The sequence below is a fragment of the Mastomys coucha genome, unplaced genomic scaffold, assembly GCF_008632895.1.
Source record: "Mastomys coucha isolate ucsf_1 unplaced genomic scaffold, UCSF_Mcou_1 pScaffold9, whole genome shotgun sequence".
NCBI lineage: Eukaryota > Metazoa > Chordata > Mammalia > Rodentia > Muridae > Mastomys > Mastomys coucha.
This window is the reverse complement of record NW_022196915.1, coordinates 107,141,812-107,164,472: the sequence shown is the minus strand read 5'-3', so window position 1 is coordinate 107,164,472 and position 22,661 is coordinate 107,141,812. Positions and strand designations below refer to the sequence as shown.

Sequence of the window (22,661 nt, the reverse complement as noted above, 5' to 3'; positions counted from 1 at the left end):
AACAGTGTGAACCCCTGACCTCTGAGCCATCTCCCCACCCTCAGAAGTATAGTTTAATATCTACACAGCTGCTATGTAGCATAGCAGGGCATGAGGAAAGTGAAGGCGCCAGCCAACTGGATGCCATACCAGAGAGCTCAACCTGAATTCAGGATTGTAGTGGGTGGGCAGGGCAATGGCTCCTCTGAGACACCCACGTCCTTGTCCCCAGAACCTGTGCTGCCTTAGGTTATAGGAAGACGTGGGATGGAAGGAGAAAATTAAGTGAGCTGCTGCCAGGGATGTGGGGGCCTAACACAGTCACAAGTGGAGAGAGAGACAGAAGTGAAACTAGACAGACTCTAGTGTGGTAACTCACTACACTGCCAGTTTTGAAGACAGAGGGAGCCACAAGACAAAGGACGCTGTGCCCCTATGAGCTGGAAGAGTCAAAGAAGTACACACAGTCCTGTGGATACTTTGGGTTAGGCAGGCTGAGTCTCTGTCAGGCTTCTGACCTACACAGAGAGCAACGTTTGTGTTGTTCTGAGCCACAAAATTGGGAATAATCTGCTATATGAATAACAAGCTAACTTGATGAGGAAGAGTTGGAAGCAGGTGAAGTGTGAGCAGAAAGGGGAGTTGAGGGTCGCATCTAACCTTAGCACATCAAAGAGGAGCAATGACAGCCAGTGGAGGAGGGAGAGCTGGGAGAGCCAGCAGAGGAAGGGAGAGACAGAGGAAGAGGGTGGGCGGGGCTTTGAAGAGTAGAGATGCTGCCACCTGGAAGGTCCAAGAAGACAGGCTGCCAGGACAAGGCAGTCCTGGAAGATGAGTACAATTTAAAGTCAGGGAGAGTGTGAGTAAAGCCGAGGTAAGGGCTGTGTGTGCCAAGGGGTGTGTGGGTGGATGGCCGTGTGTGGGTGGATGGCCGTGTGCGGGCCGAGTGCGGGTGGATGGCTGTGTGCGGGGTGGATGGCTGTGTGCGGGTGGATGGCTGTGTGCGGGTGGATGGCTGTGTGCGGGTGGATGGCCGTGTGCGGGTGGATGGCCGTGTGCGGGTGGATGAACAGGGAGCAAAGTGAGGCGTTGAGGAGATACTGGGACGAAGAGTGGTGAATGAAGAGACCCAGGTACACCACAGGTTCAGACAGGGTGGCCAATCAGTAGTCCCAGAATTTACTGTTGTAAAGGGATGGGTACCACGACCAGAGCCTGGCTTTAGGGAGCTTAGGGTCAGTAAGACTAAAGTCCCTATGTAGGCCTGGTTAAGTACTTGATTGACATGTGTGAGGACCTGGGATTATTCCCCAGGACCACTCACCCAGTCTCACCTCACCCCTACACACAGGAGGTGTGGGAGCAGAAGGAAGATAATATTTAAAGTATGCATATGTAAAGAAGGAGGTTGTAGAAAATTTTAATCCCAATCCGGGGTTTCTACTCCACCTTTGACCATTTAGTTCCCAGATAAAAGGCACACAACTTCTATTATTTAAAAAAAGCCTTAACCAGCACAAGAGCTGGGCAGCCACCTCCCCTCTGCGCTGTTAGAATCTGCTCCCCTATCAATCAATAATAATAGTAGTTATTACTTACTATGTTTCATCTGGGCTGCTTTTAGCTCCAATTGGCCAGCAACCCTCAGGGTCATGTTTTCTTGACTTCCAACCCATGGATGGCAATTTTCTCTTCCTCCTCACCTTCTTCTCTCCTCCTCCTGGATTCTATACCTGAAGATCTAGGACTATGAGTATAGAATTTAGCACTATAATACATAGCAATAGACCAAACTTCAACAAAGTATGTATCAAAGTTGCAGGGGAAGGCTTCTGCAGCTTCCACAGTAACCGGCTTGTCATTGGCCTACTGAGGAAAGCCCTGATGTTCCACACGTGGGTAGACTCTGGGTGATCCAACTCACATCCTAACCCTGTAACCAGAGGAGGAGGGCCAGGGGTTACCACCGGATTGATTCTCTATAAGATCCTCTTGTGACTGGCTACAGTGTGGCTGTTGAGACCCTTGCAGAAGGCGTACATTAAAGCATGCTTGGGGAGGACTACGTCTCTACCAACAGCACTCTTAGCTCTTCGGTCAGTCTTGGAGAATTGTTGACTGCAGGACCCAGGACAGGTATGGGCTATGAGAACATTGTGGGTCAGCTTAGGGGTCCCAGGAAGACAGGAAGACAGGACAGGGGATGAGGAAGCAGGACACAGACAAAAATCGGAGGACTGGAAGATGGCTTCAGTGGTTAGGAACACTTGCAGAGGACTCAGGGTCCATGCCTAACCCTTAGGTTGGGCGGCTCACAACTGTCTGTAACTCCAGTTCAAGGGGATCTGGCGCCCCCTGCTGGCCTCCATGAACATTGCATACACATGTACCTAGATATACATGCACACAGACAAAACACTCATACACAAATGAATTACATTCAAACATTAATGAACTTTTTTTGTTTTAGTTTGTTTATTTGTTTTGTTCTGTTTTGTTTTGTTTCAAGACAGGGTATCTCTGTGTATCCCTTGTTGTCCTGGCACTCACTCTGTAGACCAGGCTGGCCTGGAATTCACAGAGATCTGCTTGCCTCTGCCAAACCTGGGATTGAAGGTATGTGCTGCAACACCCAGTAAATAAATGAATCTTTAAAAATAAAATAAAAAATTAAATCTTGTCAGGTGTAATAGTATGCAACTTTAATCCCAGTACTTGAGAAGCAAAGGCAGGTTGGCCCAGGATGGCCAGGGTTATATAATGAGACTTTATTTCAAAAAATAAAATAAAATCTTAAAAAAAAAAAAACCCAAACAGATAAACAGAAAACAGATATCTGTTTTTCTAATTCTAAACCTTGAGAATCAGCATGAAATTTAGGATATCCAATTCCTTGCTATGTGTGTGTCATGCTTGTGTACACATTCATGGATGTGCACAAGTGTGTGGAGACCAAGGTTATTGTCACGTATCTATACTCAGTCATGCTCCACTCCCCCCTCCACTTCCTTTTGCATATATATTTTAATTCTTTGAAAATTCATACAGTGTATCTTAATCATAGTAATCTCCCAGTCCTCTCCTAACTCCTCCTAGATCCAATCCCCACCTCCTCACATATAATATTTTTTAAAGGATTTATTTACTCTGTTGTCTGGGTGTAAGTATGTGTGTCCTGTTCATGGAGGGCAGGGTCATTCTCTCCTTTGTCTTGTTTAGAGGCAGAGTCTCTTGTTCCAGTTGCTGTTCAACATGCATCCCTTTCTCTTGTCTTCACCTCCATCTACCTGGAGGAAGCTGGGATTACAGATTGGAGCTGTATACAGAATTTTATATTATTATTTATTATTATTATTATTATTATTATTATTATTTATTTTCTTTTTGTTTGTTCTGTTTTGAGTTTTGGTTTGGTTTGGTTTTGGAGATAGGGTTTCTCTGTATAGCCTTGGTTGTCTTGGAACTCACCCTGTAGACTAGTCTAGCCTCAAACTCATAGATCCACCTGCCTTTGCCTCCTAAATGTTAGGACTAAAGCCTCATGTTACCACTCCTAGGTGGTACCATCATCATCATCATCATCATCATCATCATCATCATCATCATCATCTTCAAACTCTGGCCAATATGAGCTCAAATAAAGAATTTGGTCCCCAGGCTGAACCAAAATAACTTAAAGCTCAAAAAACCATTGTGTGTTTCCACATTTCTTAGTTCTTCAAGGTTCTCTTACTTGAGGGCAGTAATTCTTTTCTTATTTGACTATCTCTCACTCTCCCCGGGGTCTCAGGTAGTCCAGGCTAACTCATAATTTAGTTGAGCATGAGAACTTCTGATCCTCCTGCCTCCTCTTCTCAGAACCTGAGATTTCAGGACTGCAACACTATGCTGCTCTCTACAGCGCTGGAAATCAAACCCAGGCTCTGGCCAGGCCAGGCACCACCCCACCAACTCAATTCCAGCCCAGTAGGGCCTTTCCTGACAAAGCAACAGCATAAGCAGGCCACACCCCTGGTGTTGGGAATATTTGTGGCCTGGAGGGAGGTCAAACAACCAAGAAATAAACACCTGATACTTCTGGGAGAGGAAGTGATGGGAAAGCCAGGCTGCATGAGGAGAGGACTCAGAGGCAGCTGCAGGTGGTGCTGGGCTGTGCTTTATCACAGGGATGCCAAGGAAGATCTCCCTGATTGGTGACATCTGGCCTGAGATCTAAGGATCGAAACGCCCCAGGCTGGCACAGGCAGCCCAGGGCAGCGAGAGGGAAGGCCATGGGGTACTGGAGTACAGTGCAACTTAAGTTTATTATCAACTTTTAAGTGGACCATTTATAGGGCAGTGTAGAAAAGTGTCTTTCATTTGCCTTAAAGATCGAACAGAAAAACACGCCCACCTATCTTAAGAAAAACAGCCTGTTTGTGAGGGTGCTGTTCACGACTGCCGAGATCAGCTACATCTCTGTTGCTAGAGTGCCCTCCAGTGTCTCAGGGATGAGCTACATTGGCATGCTTCCTTTTTTCTGTTATTTTTCTGTTTTTTCTATCAAAACTTTTATTTTGGACCAAAACCTAGTATAGGCAAGACAGCCTTCTTCCAAAGGCCAGAGTGAGATTCAGTAATAAGGCAAGGGAAGTTTATATGCCTCTACATAAGCCCCTATTCCTTCTAACCAATGTGTGTGTGACAATGTTTTAATTATATACATACAAATAAATACATTCAAATACAATAAATACATTTAAATCTTTCTTTCTTTCTTCCTTTCTTTCTTTCTTTCTTTCTTTCTTTCTTTCTTTCTTTCTTTCTTTCTTTCTTTCTTTCTTTCTTTCTTTTGGCTTTTAGAGACAGGGTTTCTCTGTATAGTCCTGGCTGTCCTGGAACTCACTCTGTAGACCAGGCTGGCCTCGAACTCAGAAATCCGCCTGTCTCTGCCTCTCATGTGCTGGGATTAAAGGCGTGCACCACCATCACCCGGCCCAGTTAAATCTTTCAAAAGCTCTACAGAGGGGCTCATGTTAAAGGAAAAAGAGGCCATTTTAGAAATATAGAATGGTTTTATTTCGTTGTTTGTTTCCTAAGACAGAATCTTATGTGACCCAAGCTTGCCTCAAGCATGCTATTAACTAAGGCTGATCTTGAACTCCTGATCCTCCTGTGCCTACCTCCCCAAAGCTGAGATTACAGATATTTGGCACCTTAAAGAGAATTGTGAGTTAAATAGGTAATGAGTCTCCCACTAAACGCTGCCACACACCCACCTGGTGAAGACTCCTGAAAGCTGTCCTCTAATCTCCACACAAATGCCCCAGTGTAGATGTTCAGGTATACATGCGGGCATGGCACACACACACACACACACACACACACACACACACACACTCACACACTCATACACACATGCACTAAATTTTTGAAATACCATTTTTAAAAAGCCATCAAGATGAGCATGCTTGTCTCCAAGCTTGATGGCCTGAGTTCAAGCCCTAGAACATAAATGGTAGGAAGAGAGAACCAAACCCAAAGCATTACCCTCTGACCTCTCCATCTGAGTTGTGCCATCAGCTCCTGTCCACATACTCTCACACAGATACATACAAATAAATAGGAATTGTAATTTGCCAGGTATGGTGGTGCACACCTCTAATCCTAGCACTCAGGAGTCAGGGGATCTCTGTAAGTTTGAGGCCAGCCTGGTTTACAGGAGAGCCAGAGGCACAGTGTGAGACCCTGTCTCAAAAACAAAAACAAAACAAAGAACTATAGTTTTCAGAAACTGAATAAATTGAATGCGGCACTCAAGAAGGGGAGGGGACAGAGGAATGAAAAAGACTTTGCTGTCATTTATATTTTCCAGTATTGGAAGGTTCGGTCAATCAGTATCTGAAGGGTCCTGCAGCTACTTGCAGAACACCAGCCACTCGCAGCTGCTGACACCAACTCCCACATGCCGGGACATTGACTCTCTGCTCGCTATTATTAATGGGCACCTCTGTGGATCTCAGAAGCCTAGCTAAGAAAAAGACATTGCCTACGGGGTAGTTGCCTAGTAGGTCAGAGTGCCAGCTGAGGCTGTTGCCAGAGAGCAGGGTTCTTTGTACGCCTGGCACTACCAGCTCCGTAGGCCACATTCTGTGTTTATTTTACCAAGCATAGGCCTGCTAATACTGAGGAAGGGGTGCAGGCAAGCTCTACAAGGCAGCCTGCCATCCAGAATGTGGCCAATCGGTCCTTCTGGAAGATGACTTGACAGCAGTCTCCAAAAGGCTCCAAAAGGCTTTGAACCTGCAAGTTCACAAGTCAAGAGCTGCCTCCAGGGATCCCCAGAAAGCAAAGAGGGATATTTATCTCTGCATTTCCCAAGAAAGGAAACTCAGAAACTGACTAAATGAGCAACTGTGGTTATGATCATATACAAAAGCATGTACACACATGCAAAACCTGATAGTCTATCTTTTAAAATAATCAGGAGGAAAACTCTAAAAACTGGGCTGAGGAGCAAAGGCCTTGTCTGGCAGGCTTGTGTATGTGCCATCCTGGTGTGCGTGTGCATATGTGAATCACGTAGGGAAGCAGCAGATATCACTAAAGTATCTGAATTACTAGCTTAATATCCTAAGATAGGAACAAAACAAAACAAAAATAAATAATAAACACTTCTCTAAACCTGGCGGGAGGGGAAATGAGTTAAAAAGAAAGCTCAACTCTGAGGCCCATTGTCCTGGCTGGTTTTCACCTGTACTGGCTGGTTTTCACCTGTACTGGCTGGTTCTGTGTGCCAACTTGACACAGGCTGGAGTTATCACAGAGAAGGGAGCTTCAGTTGGGGAAGTGCCTCCATGAGATCCAGCTGTGGGGCATTTTCTCAATTAGTGATCAAGGGGGTAGGACCCCTTATGGATGGTGCCATCCCTGGGCTGGTAGTCCTGAGTTCTATAAGAGAGCAGGCTGAGCAAGCCAGGAGAAGCAAGCCAGTAAGAAACATCCCTCCATGGCCTCTGTTTCAGCTCCTGCTTCCTGACCTGCTTGAGTTCCAGTCCTGACTTCCTTGGTGATGAACAGCCATGTGGAAGTGTAAGCTAAATAAACCCTTTCCTCCCTAACTTGCTTCTTGGTCATGATGTTTGTGCAGGAATAGAAACCCTGACTAAGACACCCATTTATTAATTGAACCGTTTGAGAAAAGTTACTGAATTGGCTTAGTCCATTTTGTGTTGCTATACCAATGCCAAAGAGTGGGTAATTCACAGAAAAGCTCATTATTGTCAGGTACTGTGGCACATGCATGTAATCCAGCACTAAGGAGTCTGGAACTGGAGGATTACAAATTGCAGGCCAATCTTACATAGACAATGAGACCTTGTCTCAAAAGTGGAAAAGAAAGAAAGAGCATTCTGGAGGCCAGGAAGGCCAACCATGGTGCCTTCTCTCTGAGTCAACCCACAACAAAAGGAATGGAGGCCAGCAGGCACTGGCTGGAGCTATGCCAGGAGATAGGCACTTGCCCCCACGCATGATGCCTGGTACTTAATCAACAGTGCTACAAAAACAAGGGGGGCAGAACTCACATTTACTTATTTATGTATTACTTATCTATCTGTCTTGATATTTAGAAACAGGGTCTCACATAGACCAGGATGGCCTTGAATTCACTATATTCTAAGGGTGGGCTTGAACTGATCCTCCTGCCTCCACCTCCAGAGTACTGGTATTACAGTGTGTACCACCACAGTCAGCTTATGCAGTGCTTGGGACTGAACGGAAGGCTTCATACATGCTAGGCAGGCACCAACCGAGCTACACTCCCAGTGGCCTGCCCCCCAGCTTACTTTTATGACAAAGCCACTCTGAATCATGAACACAATCCCATAATATCAGCATCAGCCCATTCGTGGGGCAGAACCATCATGACCTAATTACCTCTTAAAGATCCCACCTCTCCACACTGTTGCTTTGGGGATTTCATTCCCAACACATGACTTTGAGGGGCGCATTCAAACCACAGCAACAAGCTATAAAAGCAACATGAAATAAACTGAACCTGCTTGAATGGCAGTGGATTTATATTCATACCCAAGTGACCTATATGAAAACAAATACCATTTCCTCCATAATATCTTTATTACCTAATAAAATTCTAAACCTGTGGAGCATACGAGCAAAGTGTAGAAAAACAAGTGAGTTACGCTGAACACACCACAACTGCTGAGGCCCAGAGAAGGTGTGTGTTGTCTTACAATTAGCGACTCTTTTCCCTTAATAAAATCATCACACAGACCAGTAGCCCCTCCCCCAAGGAGTCCAGCTCTGCCCCAGCTTTCTCTCTGCATCTTCTTAGATGCACATGCCTGACCTGGTGTGCTACTACACACCTCTTGGGAGATAGAGGCAGGCCAGTCTCTGTGACTTCATGGTCAGCCTGGGCTACACAGTCAGTACCAGGCCAAACAAAGTTACATAATAAGACCCTGTGTCAGAAACTAAGCAAATAATGAAAATAAAATACATAAACGTGTATGAATTAGAACAATGAATTACTGAGTTTCTGACACAAACAAAACAACGATGCTAGCAAATAAATAGTCAGAACGCCATCCAAAAAAAGTCATGTGAGAATTCTGAGTGTTTGTGAGAAAACTCTAAGAGTACAAGACCAGCATTTTAAGACCTCAGTGTCTTCAAAACAGAATCATTCTTGGGCTTTGTTTCCATGCTCCTCCCAGGTGTAGCACGTAGTGAGTTCACTACAGATTATTCATTACAACTGCTTCTATGCTTCTATGGAAAAACATGGTTTTGCTACGTGCGGCTTGCCCTGGTGATTGTATACTTTACTCATGTGATTCTTGCAAAACCTGAGGATATAAAATTATCTGATGCTCTGAATAAAGTTGCTATCACATGAGATTTGAGGTCACCTCATTTATCAGCTCCACTCTCTCAGGTCCCACCAGATCTAGAGTGGCAAACAGCAAGCACTGTCCCTGCATCTCCTTAAATGAAGTAGTATACGTAGACTGAATCCATGAAGATGTAAATAGTGATATACATTTGGCAGCACATGCGCACCTATAAAAACAAAGTTCTGATACACACTGCAGCATGGGCAAGGCTTCAAAGTGTTAAGCCAAGTGAAGGAAGCCACAAACCAAGGGGTGAACACTATCAATGCAACATCCAGATTGGATACATTCTGAGAAACAAGGCAGTTTCCTCTTACCAGGGATGGAGGCAACAGAAAATGCTGTGAATGAACTGATGATGGGTATATATTACAATGTAACTATAAACTCTATATTCAGCTGATGGATGTATATTACAATGTAACTGTAACTATTCAAAATAACTTAAATGGAAAACTGTACATACACACATATGTGCATCTCTCTGTTTATTTATTTGTTTATTTTGGTTTTTTTGAGACAAGGTTTCTCTGTTGTAGCCCTGGTTGTCCCTATAATTCACCCTGTACACCAGGCTGGCCTTGAACTCACAGAGATCCACTTGCCTCTGCCTCCCCAGTGCTGGGATTAAAAGTGTGTGTCACCTGCTGGGTGGTGGTGGCGCATGCCTTTAATCCCAGCACTGGGGAGGCAGAGGCAGGCGGATTTCTGAGTTCGAGGCCAGCCTGGTCTACAGAGTGAGTTCCAGGACAGCCAGGGCTATACAGAGAAACCCTCTCTCGAAAAACAACAACAACAACAAAAAGTGTGTGTCACCACTGCCTGGCATGTCTCCATTTCTTAAAGTGTCTTATTTTTATGTGTATAAATGATTTGCCAGTATGAATATCTGTATATCATGTGTATGCAGTGCCCAAGGGTGCCAGAGAGGGCATCAGATCCCATAGAATTGGAGTTATTGGTTGTGAGCTGACATGTAGGTGCTGGAAATTGAACCCAGGTCCTCTGCAAAAGCAGCCAGTACTCTTAACTGCTGAGCCATGTCTTCCATCTCAAGACTCAAGATTCTTAAAATGTTAATTCCTCTGGCTTATTGTATGGTCTGTGGTATTATCAAACTAATTCTGAAGTTTATGTAGAAAAGCAAAAGGCCCAGGAGAGCCATCATAACACAGCAGGCAAGAAGATTGTAAAGAGAGTACAGCGCCTGCAACGTAATGGAAACATTGTCAAACAGTAGGACCCAAAGCCCATAAAGCCCTACAGATGCTACCAACTGCTGCTGGACGAAGGGGCAAGGACAGTTTCCTCAACAAACTGGCTAAAACAGCTGGAGGGCTCATAGACCTAGAATACTACACAGCACTGTTTACCTTCCAAAAGAAAGAGCAGGGGAGGGGGACCTCTCAAGATCCACAGATGATTAGCTAGACTTCATGAAAATTAGAAATATTTTCCCTTTGAAATACAGTCTAACGAGAATGCTGAGGAAGAAAATATTTCCAAATCCAGATCCGATGACAGACTGTAGCTGCTATACACCAACAGTAAGCTCAACAGTGGCAAATGACCAGAGGGTCCCCATTCTCCCTCAGACTCACGCAGCTCTCCACATACTCCACATACTCTATCCTCCTGCAGGTACCACCTACACATCCTTTCACTCAACTCTGACATTTTCCAGCTGGAGCTAAGTAAGTACCAGATCCCACACACTTAGAGCCCAATCCCTCACGTCTGCCCCTACTTCAGATGCAAGCAAAAGTTATAGGTGTTTTCCTTGTGTTTCTGATTGTCTGGCCATAAGTCAGAGGTTCCTAAGCCTCCACTCTTTAGATTCAGTTCATTTGCCAGGGGGGCTCACAGAACTCAAGGAAACTGATTACTATCGGAGACCTTCTAAAGGATACAGATGAACAGCCAGATGGAAGGGTACACGGGGCAGGGTGTGGGTGAGGGGTGGGAGCTTCGATGCCCTCTCTAAGCACACCTCCTTCCAGAAAGCTGCATGAGTTTAGCAACTCCAAACCCTGGCCTTTTAGATTTTGATGGAAGCTTCCTTGCACAGATGTGATGGATCACCTCATTGGTAACAAGGGCTCAATCTTCATTCTCATTGCCTCTCCCTAGAAGTTGGTGGTGGCACCACATGCCGTGGGCTTTAGTTTGTGTTTTGGTTAAGGTCTCTGCTGCAGTGGTAAAAACCGGACAGGGTTCATTTCCACTTAAAACTGTCAGGTCACACTTCATCACTGAGGGAACTCAAGGCAGGAACCAATCATGTGGTTCCTCCTTCTCTATCTTGTGTCAAATTGACAAAACACTTGTCAGCACAGGTGTAAAGTCACATAGTGAACTTTCTGAGAAGGGCCAAACCCCAAAGCCTAGCTGCACCCCAACACTCAAGTCACTCAGGAGAGTCCAGTGGTTTAGGGTTCTATTCCAGGAAACAGGGACAGAAACCAAATACACATTCTTACTGTATCACAGTATCACGCACAATACAATTCAGAAAGAATTTACAAAGAATATACCCAGATGACAAATCACCATTTGGAAGGTTACACAGAAGCCTGAACCCCGTGACACACAGCCTCCAAGAAGGCCACGCCTCCTAATCTTCCCCAAACAGTTCCACTACCCGGAAACCAAACATTCAAATATATCAGCCTCTGAGGGCCACTCTCATCCAAACCATCACAGCATCATCTAAGAGGATTTCAGGTTCAAACAAACTGAAAACAAGATACGATAGCCACACACTGGTTAGACCTGCTGAAAGTTCTTTAACCAATAGTGACAGACAATGAGCCAGCAGAACAACACACTCTCATTCACAGGCGAGAAGGTGCAGCTACTGTGGCGTCTTCTCATAAAGCCACACACAATCTTCTGAAAAACTTCAACAGTCGCATTCCTCAGTGACTATGCCCACACACAAACCTGCACGCAGAAGCACAGTGACGGCTTCTGCACAGCCAACAAAAATTGGATGCAACCAAAATATCTTTCAATAGCAGACTGTATACACCAACTGTGGTATAGCCACACAACGGGATATTACTTAGCAGTACAAAGAACTGAGTTATTAAGTCATGAGAGACATGAAGGAATTTCATACGCCCATTGTTAAAGAAAGAACCCAATCTAAAAGACAGCACACTGTATGGTTCAAATTCTTTGATACTCTCAATGAGAAGGATCAGCAATAAAATTATATGTTACACAGGTCTAACAACCTGACTTTCATCCCTGGAACCCAGGGTGGAAGAAAATCAGCTCCTGAAGACAGTCCTCTGACTGCCACACAGAAACTGCAGTGTGTCCGTGCGGACATTCACACACACACACACACACACACACACACACACACACACTAAAGTAAATCTAAAAACTAAATCATCTGTGGGATAGAAGGTACCTGGGGAGACTGCAGACCAAGAAAAGCACCAATTGTACACAAAAGGGCTTTGAAGAAGGAAAAGGGCGCTGACCTAAGTAATTCTAGGAATAAACGGAGCCCATGAGACTGGAGGGAGTCTAAGCACTGTCCCCTAGTGGGTGGACTTCCTCCCAATGGGTGTGGCCTAAGAATTCATATGCTGGCTAGGACTGAACAATTAAGTGCCTACATGACAGACAGCAGGAGCCAGCTTTCTTACTGTTGGGGTGGTGCTTTACCAACCAGCCTGGGGAAGATGTCAGACTGGTCCCTGGGATGTGTTAGACCTGGAAGCACCATAAGGGCTCATGTGTAGCTTGAGAGATAGCTACAGATGGTTCTATATCGCATCTTTGATAGGAGTGATGGGAATCTACATTTGTTGGCCCTGTCAAGTGAGTTATGCTCCCTTTGAAAGCGGGTAATTTATATACATCCAGTATGGCCACAGACAACTGCATGAATAACATGACAGTCTAGAGCTCAGGGCAAATGCTGGTGGGTTAGAAACAGGGACCAAGACTGGAGGCAGGGACCAAGACAGGGACCAAGACTGCCAGGCAGTGGTGACGCAAACCTTCAATCCCAGCACTTGGGAGGCAGGTGAGGGGATTTCTGAGTTCAAGGCCAGCCTGGTCTACAGAGTGAGTTCCAGAACAGCCAGGGCTACACAGAGAAACCCTGTCTCCAAAAGCAAAAAAAGAAAGAAAGAAAGAAAGAAAGAAAGGAAGAAAGAGAGGAAGAAAGAGAGAAAGAAAGAAAAGAAAAGACTGCAGGGTCTAGAATGGTCCCTGTGTGCCCAGATACTCTAAAAATAAGCAAGGAGCCACCAGAAGTAGCCCATTGGTCCGAGACAGCATTTACTTCCTCTAGTGGGTTTACTAGGACCACACTAGCACAACCGGCTCAATAAAGCCAAGTACTTGCCCTTGGTAGAGATGGTGCATGGTACAGAGGGGAGGTAAAAAGCTGTTCACACTAAGCTCCAAGCCTATTAGAAGTGGTGACTGTGTGTGGTCAGGACTGGCCCTTTCACACTTCAAAAATGGAACCTCTGGGCTGGCCCAGGACACTCCCTTACCACCACTCAGGTCCCAGGAGTGATTCCTCCAGCCAGGGTGCAAGGCCACAGATGAAGGAGAAGGTGAAGCGCCTAGGACCATGTGGGTCCTGCCATGGGTCTGGGGTAAATCACGAAGCCCAAAACAAAAGATGTAAAATCGCGTGGGACTTTGAGACAGTCTCTGATCCTATTTCCTCATAATAGGCAGGGCACCTTAAGGGAGACCTCAGTTAGCAATGGGCAAGCGTCATGAGGGAGGATCCCTGTTTATGACAGTCTACCGGTCTTTTACCAACTAGTATTGCTATGTAGGCCAGGCTGGCCTCGAACTTTCTATGTAGATGAGTGTAGACTTGAACCTGCATCCTTCTGCCTCCGCTCCCCAAGTCCTGGAATTTTTTTCAAATATTTACTCCAAAGCTGAAGACATAAGACTTATCGTCTCTTGTTAAACCAAAGAAAATTTCAAAATATATGCCCTTTTCACCTAAAAAAAATTCAATGTTTTTCATGAGCAGACTTTGGCAAAAGCTCTTTGGAACCCTCAAACATTCTTAGCTGGGTAAGTGGGTCCAGAGACCAAACATTTGGGAACCACTGTGCTTCACATAGGTACTGGGTGTGTTGTCGCCCAGGAGGTGTCGCTCAGCTACTCCAGAGCGTCCCTAAGTTAGGGCATTACACGCCAGGTGCTGACAGCCCTGCCAACCCAGCAACGTTTGTACCCATTGCCCGGGTCCATGCAAAGCCCTCCCACTGGGAGGCAGCAGCCGCAGCGACCTTGGCAGAGGTCAAGGGCCGGAGGCACAGAGGTTTCAGGCTAGAGTACCCAAGCAGGCTCCAGGAACCACTCTGGCCACCGCCTTCGCCGCGCGGCGGGGACTGGGAACCTGAACTCACAGCCTGGGCAGCGCCGCCGCTCCGCGAACCGCGTTCCGCAGCACACACAGCGCCATCTTCCCGACCTGGCCCGCCTACACTCCGCCCCCGCCCCGCCCAGCCGGATTCAGCCATGCCCGCCCTACCAGGCTTAGCCCGGCCCCCGCTCGCCAAGGCCCAGCCCGGTCCAGCCGGACTCGGCCCCACCTTGCTTCTGCTGGCAAGGCCCCGTGCACCGCCTCTCTTCCCAAAACCACGCCCGTCCCCACTAGCCACTCCCCTCCCCTGCGAGTTCAGCGCCGATTCTTTGGTGACCCAATGCTCGCCCGGCTTCTGAAGCGAGTTTGGGAAACGGGTTTTTCTCTGGCAGAGCAGATTCAGGTTTCCGAGGTGCTTTTTGGCTGTTTTTATTATCAATGTGCCCCTAACACGGTCGGTGAGACTGCGGCGGTGCACGAGCTAAAAGTGGTCAAAGGAAATGGGCTATACCTGAAAAGGCGCAGAGAGCAGTGCAGGCTTGGGACCCACACAGGCCCCTTCTCAATGCCTGCGAGTCTCCCAGAAGCCGAGAGAAGCTGCCATCGGCCGTCTTTCTTAATCCAGTGGTGCCCTAACCTACTGTCTGGTCCTTTCCACGATCCACCCTCCACTATGTCTCTGTCTTCTACCTCTGCAGTTTTGTTTTTAGTGGTCACTACGTTCCATTTGTTCTGAAATGACACTTTAAAACGTTGTCGGAAGCTGGATTAAAAAATAGCCCGATGTAGCCAGAGTGGGAACATGGATGCCGATTATCTGCAAGACTGAGTTACTGCTTTGTTTGTGATACCAACAGGGAAGGTTGTTCAAAACTTCTGTGAGCCTTCCCTCCCCCCACACCCACACGGACCTCGCCTGCCTGCTCCCAGTGAGGACCATTCCACTCTCCCGTCTCCACTGTGGCCCCAGTCTGTGTTCAGCCAAAATGGAGCCTGAAACAAAGAAGAATCAGGAACACTCGTTCCATCTCTAATTTACACATCGGTATTTTGTTCTAAGAGACTGAGCAGGCAGGCCTTGTTTCCAGATACTAGATCATACCTTTTGTCCCGTTACACTTCTCTATGGCCATCCATCCAACAATAAAAACACAGCTCTGGGGGTTTGAGTTTTTATTTATCAATAAAAGTTGTGTAAAGTGTCAGTTACATGCAAAAAACAGAGTATTGCAAGTTTTGCACCAGAAAGGGTCAGAGGGGTGGGTGCAGCTTTGAAAGAGGATGGTGTGGGGGAGGGTGAAAGTCTTCAGGGCAAAGTAGAGCCGACATAAAGCTGCAGGGATCTGGGAATCTCCTGGGCTCAGATGTAAGTGGTCTAAACGCCTTTTTAATAATACGCTCCGGAATAGAATTTAGGGCCTCATCCAGCCAGGCGGGAGCTCTACTACTGAGCTACACCCTGGCCCCAGATTGCTGAAATCTTGGCATTGTCGTTCACAAATACATTTGTCCTAGATAGAAATGAGTTATATTTTCACCAACGGCTTTGTAATTATCGTGAAAACTCAATTGACTTTCACTGTTTGTCTTGGTATTTCTAGCTTTGTATTGGCTCCGCACAGACACCTCCTAGGACTCGTCTGCTGAAAATATCTGATCAACCTCACTGTTTGCTGTAACATTTAAATACCTTTTCAGTGGGAAAGGGCAGACCCATTAGGAAAATGAAGCCCTTTCTTCTCTGGTTAGGAATCCCAAAGGCTCTTCATCGCAATCCATTCTTTCCTTCCTTTTGCTGTCTGGCCGGATGTAGGGTTTTCTCACCAAAGTTGAGTCTCAAAGGCTGAGCGGGCCGGTGTCACTGGTTTCAAACTTCAGAATGGCGCACTTAGAAAGAGGCCTATTAGAAGTTCTGTGGAATGGTTTTTAAGCAGTGGCACAGATAGAACTTGGCTCTGAGATCATTGCTGCCTCCTGCTGCTAAGATACAAAACCCTCCCAGCCGCGCTCCTGGCCCGCGCTGCCTTTGATAAGGGTGATGGCTGCGTCTGGCTCCTTGGGGAGAAAGGAAGAGACGTCTCTCAGATTTAGGCCAAATGCAGAATAACTAATGACCACGTCGTGAGCCTGCTGGGCCTTAGCTCCCGCTCTTTTTAAGCTGAGGAAGTTAGACTACATAACCTTTAAAATACCCTTCGGCTCCAGAAGGCCCGAAGTCTGATTTTCTGACTGCATGATTTTCCAACTCAGGTTGCAGCATCCCCTAGGATCAGAAGGCCGGTGCTGGCCCTTCTAGACCTTCTAGGCCATGGTCTTTGCTTTGTCTCCGTAGCTCTCTCTTCTAGTACTTATTTATCTATATAATTTATTTATTTGGTTGTTTTTTTGTTTGTTTGTTTTTTGTTTTTTGAGACATGGTCTCCTATTGCCCAGGGTGGCCTATTATTCACTATGTAGTTGGGATTACAGCCACGTGGGCTTCATGAAGTGCTGGGAATCGAACCCAGGGTTTTGTGCTTACTAGACAAGCACTCTACCAGCTGAATTACTCCCCCAGCCTCAGTTTCTGGATTTCCAAGTGTGGTTGGATAACTACTGGCCTCCAAAGATGTTTGCATCCTAACTGCCAGAACCTATGAGTGTGTCATTCATTGTGTGTGATGAAAGAGCTTGAGGTTGGAAGATTATCCTGGATCATATGGAAGGACCTAACGTCATTATAATCATCCCTATAAGAAGGAAGCAAGAGAGTGCAGATATGAGACTTAGAAGCACAATGGAGCCTGGGGTGGGGCACAGTCAAGGCAATGTGACCCCTAGAAGCTGTGAGGGCAGCCAAAAGCTTCTTCCCTACCCCATCCTGAAGAACCGCAGGAATACCTGAACTTATCCCCATGAGAGCTGTTTTGAACTTCTCGCCTCTAGAATTGCAAGATAATAACTGTTACATTGTTTTGAGCCACTAAGTTTGTAGCAATGGATTGCAGAATCCAAGAGACCCTGAGGTGCCTAGTAAAACTGAAATCTTCTCAGAATTCCTCTACCAAGGAATGGCTCTTAAAGACTGATTTTAAGGCATGTGGAGGGACTTGGGATGTAGTGCAGTGGGTAAAATATTTGCCTGGCATGCATGCGGCTCTGGGTTCCATGCCTAGAGCATGCCCAGTGCACAAAGTGGATATAGGCACATGCCTGTAATCCTAGCACTTAAGAGGTGGGGGCAGAAGGATCAAGAATTCAAGATGGGGACTGGAGAGATGTTTCAGTGGTTAAGAGCACTGAGTGCTCTCCAGAGGTCCTGAGTTCAAGTCCCAGCAATCACATGGTAGCTCACAACCATCTGTAATGGGATCTGAAGACAGCTACAGTATACTTATTTATAATAAATAAATCTTTGGTCCAGAGCGAGCAGAGACTGAGCGAGTGGGGCTGACCAGAGTGAGCAGGGTCAACCAGAGCTACAGTATACTCATATACATAAATAAATAAATCTTTTAAAAAAGAGTCCAAGATGAGGACTAGAGAGATGTTTCAGTGGTTAGGAGCACTGAGTGCTCTTCCAGAGATCTTGAGTTCAAGTCCCAGCAATCACATGGTGGCTCACAACTATCTGTAATGGGATCTGATGCCCTCTTCTGGTGTGTCTGAAGACAGTAACAGTGTACTCATATAAAATAAATAAATCTTTAGAGAGAGAGAGAGAGAGAGAGAGAGAGAGAGAGAGAGAGAGAAAGTTCAAGACAGGCTGGAGTGATGGCTCAGCAGTTAAGAACCCTTGCACGGGACAGGAGCTCAGCTCCCAGCACCCACATGGTGGCTCACAACCATTTGGAATTCTAGTTTCAATGGATCTGATGCCCTCTTTTGACTCTGTGGACACTAGGCATGCATGCATGGAATGCACTTAAATGAAAACAGGTAAAACACGCTCCTGAACACATAGAGTGAAAACAAATGAAAAGGACTTAAAAGAATTCAACATTATACTCAACCACATAGTGAGCTTGAGGCCAGCCTAGTAACACGAAACCCTGCCTCATAAAAAAATTAAATAAGTAAGTACATTTCCAAGGGGCTGGGCATTGTGGTGCTTATCTTTAATTTCAGCACTCTGGAGACAATGGTAGACCATCTCTGTAAGTTTGAGGCCAGCCTGGGTTATACAGTGAGACCCTGTTTTGAGGTGGGATGTGGGCAATGAGATGGCACTTGCCTCAAAAGCATTAATTCCTGAGTTCAGTTCCTGGGATCCGCAGAATATAAGGAGAGAATTACTCCAAATGTTGTTTTCTGACCATGGCTATAGTATGCTCCCCCCCAACACTCACACACAGTAAATAAATCATAAAGTCCATTACATGAAATGACAGAGGAACTTATAAGAGTAAAAAATACCTCTTCTGAGTACTAATGTAAGACTCATAGAATTCTGCCTACCTCTGCCTCCTGGGCCTGGGCTCAAAGGGATGCATGACCACGCCTGACCTGGTAAAGGTATCTTACCAAAGCTACAGAAATGGTGGTGCATTCATTCCCACCACCCAGCAACAAGTCTAAGAAATGCTTTGTTCTTTAGGATACATGAAAATAAAGCCAAGGGCCCCAGGCTTGCAAGCAGCACCAAGACTGCTTCATCCTGAGGCAGGGTCATTTGTACCATGTGGACAGGGGCGCAGAGAGTCAGGAAATGGGGATTAAGGAGCAGCTTGGACCAATTAGATCACATGAGGTCCCAAATCTCTCATTTATCAGGATAAATCCAAATTTGACTCCTATTGCTAAAAGAAAAAATAAAAAGCGAGGTACATATTTCTTACAAGCCAACCTGGGGGCATTATCATGCTGTCTATTATCAGCAATGAACAGATTTGACTCCTTTCCAAACAAGATTGGCAGGGCCTGCAGGGTCTGTCGGAGGCAGGCTAATCCTCCAATCATCTGCCTGCCCTACCACGGTAATAGAAAAGTGTTGGTAATAAGCAGGTTAACAATCTTCTTGTCTGGCGCATTAAAGATAATTCCACACGACCCAGAGGGTCTTACCCAACAGCCTCCATCATACGGCTCAGCATCACATGTCGCCAGTGTCACTTCCACCAAGGCTACCGGCTATCAGTGGTGCAACTAAGTCACTGTGTCCCTGCTCCGATCAAAACACAGGCCGCACCTCAGGAGTTCTTATTACAGTGTGGAACGGAGAACTAACATAAAACTCAACAGCCACAAACATGGAAAATGGTATTGCACACTGCACATGCCAAGGCATGCCTGGGGCCCTGGGCCAGTTAGTGAGCTCAGCTTCCTGAAGGTCAACCTGAAGGGTCTCTCCTTCATTTCATCTTATTATCCAGATGGTTTAAATGTAATGCATACATAGAGGTAAAAATTTTTAAATAGCAAAAAAAGACACAGAGAAAGCCTTGCCATCCTTATCTCCTTTTATTTTGCTCCTCCTTCCCTGGCAAGTGACTTTCCTCAGAATTATTTTATTCTTTCAGAGAAAACAAAACAAAAACCCAATCAAACAAAACAAAACAAAAAACCCACATAGGGAGTTGGTGAAACTACGGTTGCTACAGAGAAGGAACATTGTATTTATAGTGAATCCTAGGGTAGTCAGATTGAAAGAAACGGTGGAATGAGGGCTGGTAGAGAGAAACAGTGATGCTCGCTTTGTAAGAGTGCTGGACACTCAGAATAGCAGTGAAGCAGCTATTTACAACCCTGCGAAGCTGGATGCCAGTCTACAGAGAAGGCAGAAAAGGCAGGCTAGCCCGATTTGGCGCAAAACAGTGGTTTTTTTATGCCTAATCCCATTTTCCTGCTTCCCCAATCCCTCGGACAGCTGAGTTCTTCAGGGAGGTACAATCTTTCCAATTAACTAATACAGGTCTCTACTCAAATTCCCCATGTCAAGGGGAGCCAAGAACCTTACCCTTTTCTAACCAGTGGGCCCGGCCCAACAGGTACTAGCTGTGAGCTAGAGAAGACAGGAGCCAAGTGACTCCTGCTTATCTATAATTCATTGATGATCTCAATATGCATTTCATACTGAGGATGGACATCATGATTTATTTCTTACAGTGGAGCCATGGGAAGGAGGTGGGGAGGCCACACTTCATGGAAAATACTTTAAGTTTAGGAAGATAGTACAACAGTGTGAACATACTGTGTGTGTGTATGTGTGTGTGTGTAACCCAGAGTTTTCTGCACACTAAATAAGTCCACTTCTGAGCCCTAACCCTCATCCAATATGAATGTAAACAATGTTTCAGAACTAGCCACTTGAAAATTCAGTTGGGGCTTGGGCTCAGTTGGAGGAATGCTTGCCTAGCAGGCGCAAAGCCCTGGGTTCAGTCTCCAGTATGGCATGAACTGAACATAGTGCTGTAAGCCTGCAATCCCAGCACTCAGAAGATTGAGGTAGAAGAATAAATTCAGGGTCATCGTCAGCTACATACAGAGTTCAGTGCTTAGCCTACATAAGACCATTTCAACAAGTGGGAAAAAATTAAAGTGGTATGGTCATGTAACCTTAACCCTGATTTCTATTTTACTCCTTTTTAATATAAAACATGAAATATAAACCTGGGCATGGTGGTGCAAGCCTTTAGTCCCAGCACTTGAGAGACAAAGGCAGGCAGATCCTTGAATTCAAGGCCAGCCTGGTCTACATAGTGAGTTCCAGAAAGCCATGGCTACACAGAGAAACTCTATCTATCCATCCATCTATCTGTCTATCTGTCTATCTGTCTATCTATCTGTCTGTCTGTCTGTCTGTCTGTCTGTCTGTCTGTCCGTCCGTCCGTCCGTCCGTCCATCCATCCATCCATCCATCCATCCATCCATCCATCTATCTATCTATCTATCCATCCATCTGTCTATCTATGTATCTATGTATCTATGTATCTATGTATCTATCTATCTATCTATCCATCCATCCATCCATCCATCTATCTATCTATCTATCTATCCATCCGTCTATCTATCTATCTATCTATCTGTCTGTCTGTCTGTCCGTCCGTCCGTCCATCTATCTATCTATCTATCTATCTATCTATCTATCTATCCGTCTGTCTGTCTATATATCTATCTATCCATCCGTCTGTCTATCTATCTATCCATCCATCCATCTGTCTATCTATCTATCTATCTATCCATCCGTCTATCTATCTGTCTGTCTATCTATCTATCTATCTATCTGTCTGTCCGTCCATCCATCCGTCCATCCATCCATCCATCCATCCATCTATCTATCCATCTGTCTGTCTATCTATCTGTCTGTCTATCTATCTATCTATCTGTCTGTCTGTCCGTCCGTCCGTCCGTCCGTCCGTCCATCCGTCCGTCCATCCATCCATCCATCCATCCATCCATCTATCTATCTATCCATCCATCCATCTATCTATCTGTCTGTCTATCTATCTATCTATCTATCTGTCTGTCTGTCTGTCCGTCCGTCCATCTATCTATCTATCCATCTGTCTGTCTATCTATCTATCTATCCATCCATCTGTCTATCTATCTATCTATCTATCCATCTGTCTATCTATCTGTCTATCTATCTATCTATCTATCTATCTGTCTGTCTGTCTGTCCGTCCGTCCGTCCATCCGTCCATCCATCCATCCATCCATCCATCCATCCATCCATCTATCTATCTATCTATCTATCTATCTATCTATCTAAAGTATGATCTTTCCTATTGGCAGTGTGTCTTGGAGAGGCTTTTACAAAACAAAACAAAAACCACCTTAACAAAAAGCAATTTAGGGGAGAAATGGTTGTTTGTTTGTTTTTTTAAGGTTTATTTATTTATTTGCTCATGTGTTTCTGTGAGTAGAGGGCATCAGATCCCATTACAGTTGGTTATGAGCCACCATGTGGTTGCTGGGAATTGAACTCAGGACCTCTGGAAGAGCAGTCAGTGCTCTTAACCAGTGAGCTATATCCTCAGCCCCCGAAATGGTTCATCTTAACTCACAATTCCAGATTACAGTTCATTACTGCAGGGAAGTCAAGGCCAGAACTTGAAGCAGCTAGTCATCCAAGCAGAGAGAACATGCATGCATTCTTACTGCTCAGCTTGCTTTGTGTACTCATATAGTTCAAGACCCAAACCCGAGCAATGGTGCCACCATGGTGGTTTTGGCCTTCTCACATCAGTTAACACAGTCAAGATCAACCTTCCACAGATGTGTCCATAGGACCACAGGCCAAACTGATCTGGACAAGACTTCTCTGAGACTCTTTACAGATGATTCTAGATGGCTAGTTGTCAGGCTAACAACTAACACCAACCACCAGAGACTGGAGGATGGCTGGCCAGTGAGGAGCACACAGTGAGGAGCACACACACAGTGAGGAGCACACACACAGTGAGGAGCACACACACAGTGAGGAACACACACACAGTGAGG

At 45.6% G+C, this 22,661-nt stretch overlaps 1 protein-coding gene across 4 annotated transcripts in view; it reads right to left on the bottom strand.

Moving 5' to 3' along the window:
• Positions 1–14,371, bottom strand: part of Clybl (citrate lyase beta like) — a 218,833-nt gene extending 204,462 nt beyond the window's left edge. For 3 of the 4 annotated variants that reach the window (XR_004116053.1, XM_031361089.1, XM_031361091.1), the window contains exon 1: positions 14,285–14,358. Coding sequence is in view for 3 of the 4 variants with exons in the window: in XM_031361089.1 (XP_031216949.1) it covers positions 14,285–14,340 (56 nt within the window). In the remaining variant the exon portion in view is untranslated. Of the gene's footprint in view, positions 1–14,284 lie in introns of all 4 variants that reach the window. The other variant, XM_031361087.1, reaches the window with a different exon arrangement.
• Between the last annotated feature and the right edge of the window lie 8,290 nt (positions 14,372–22,661).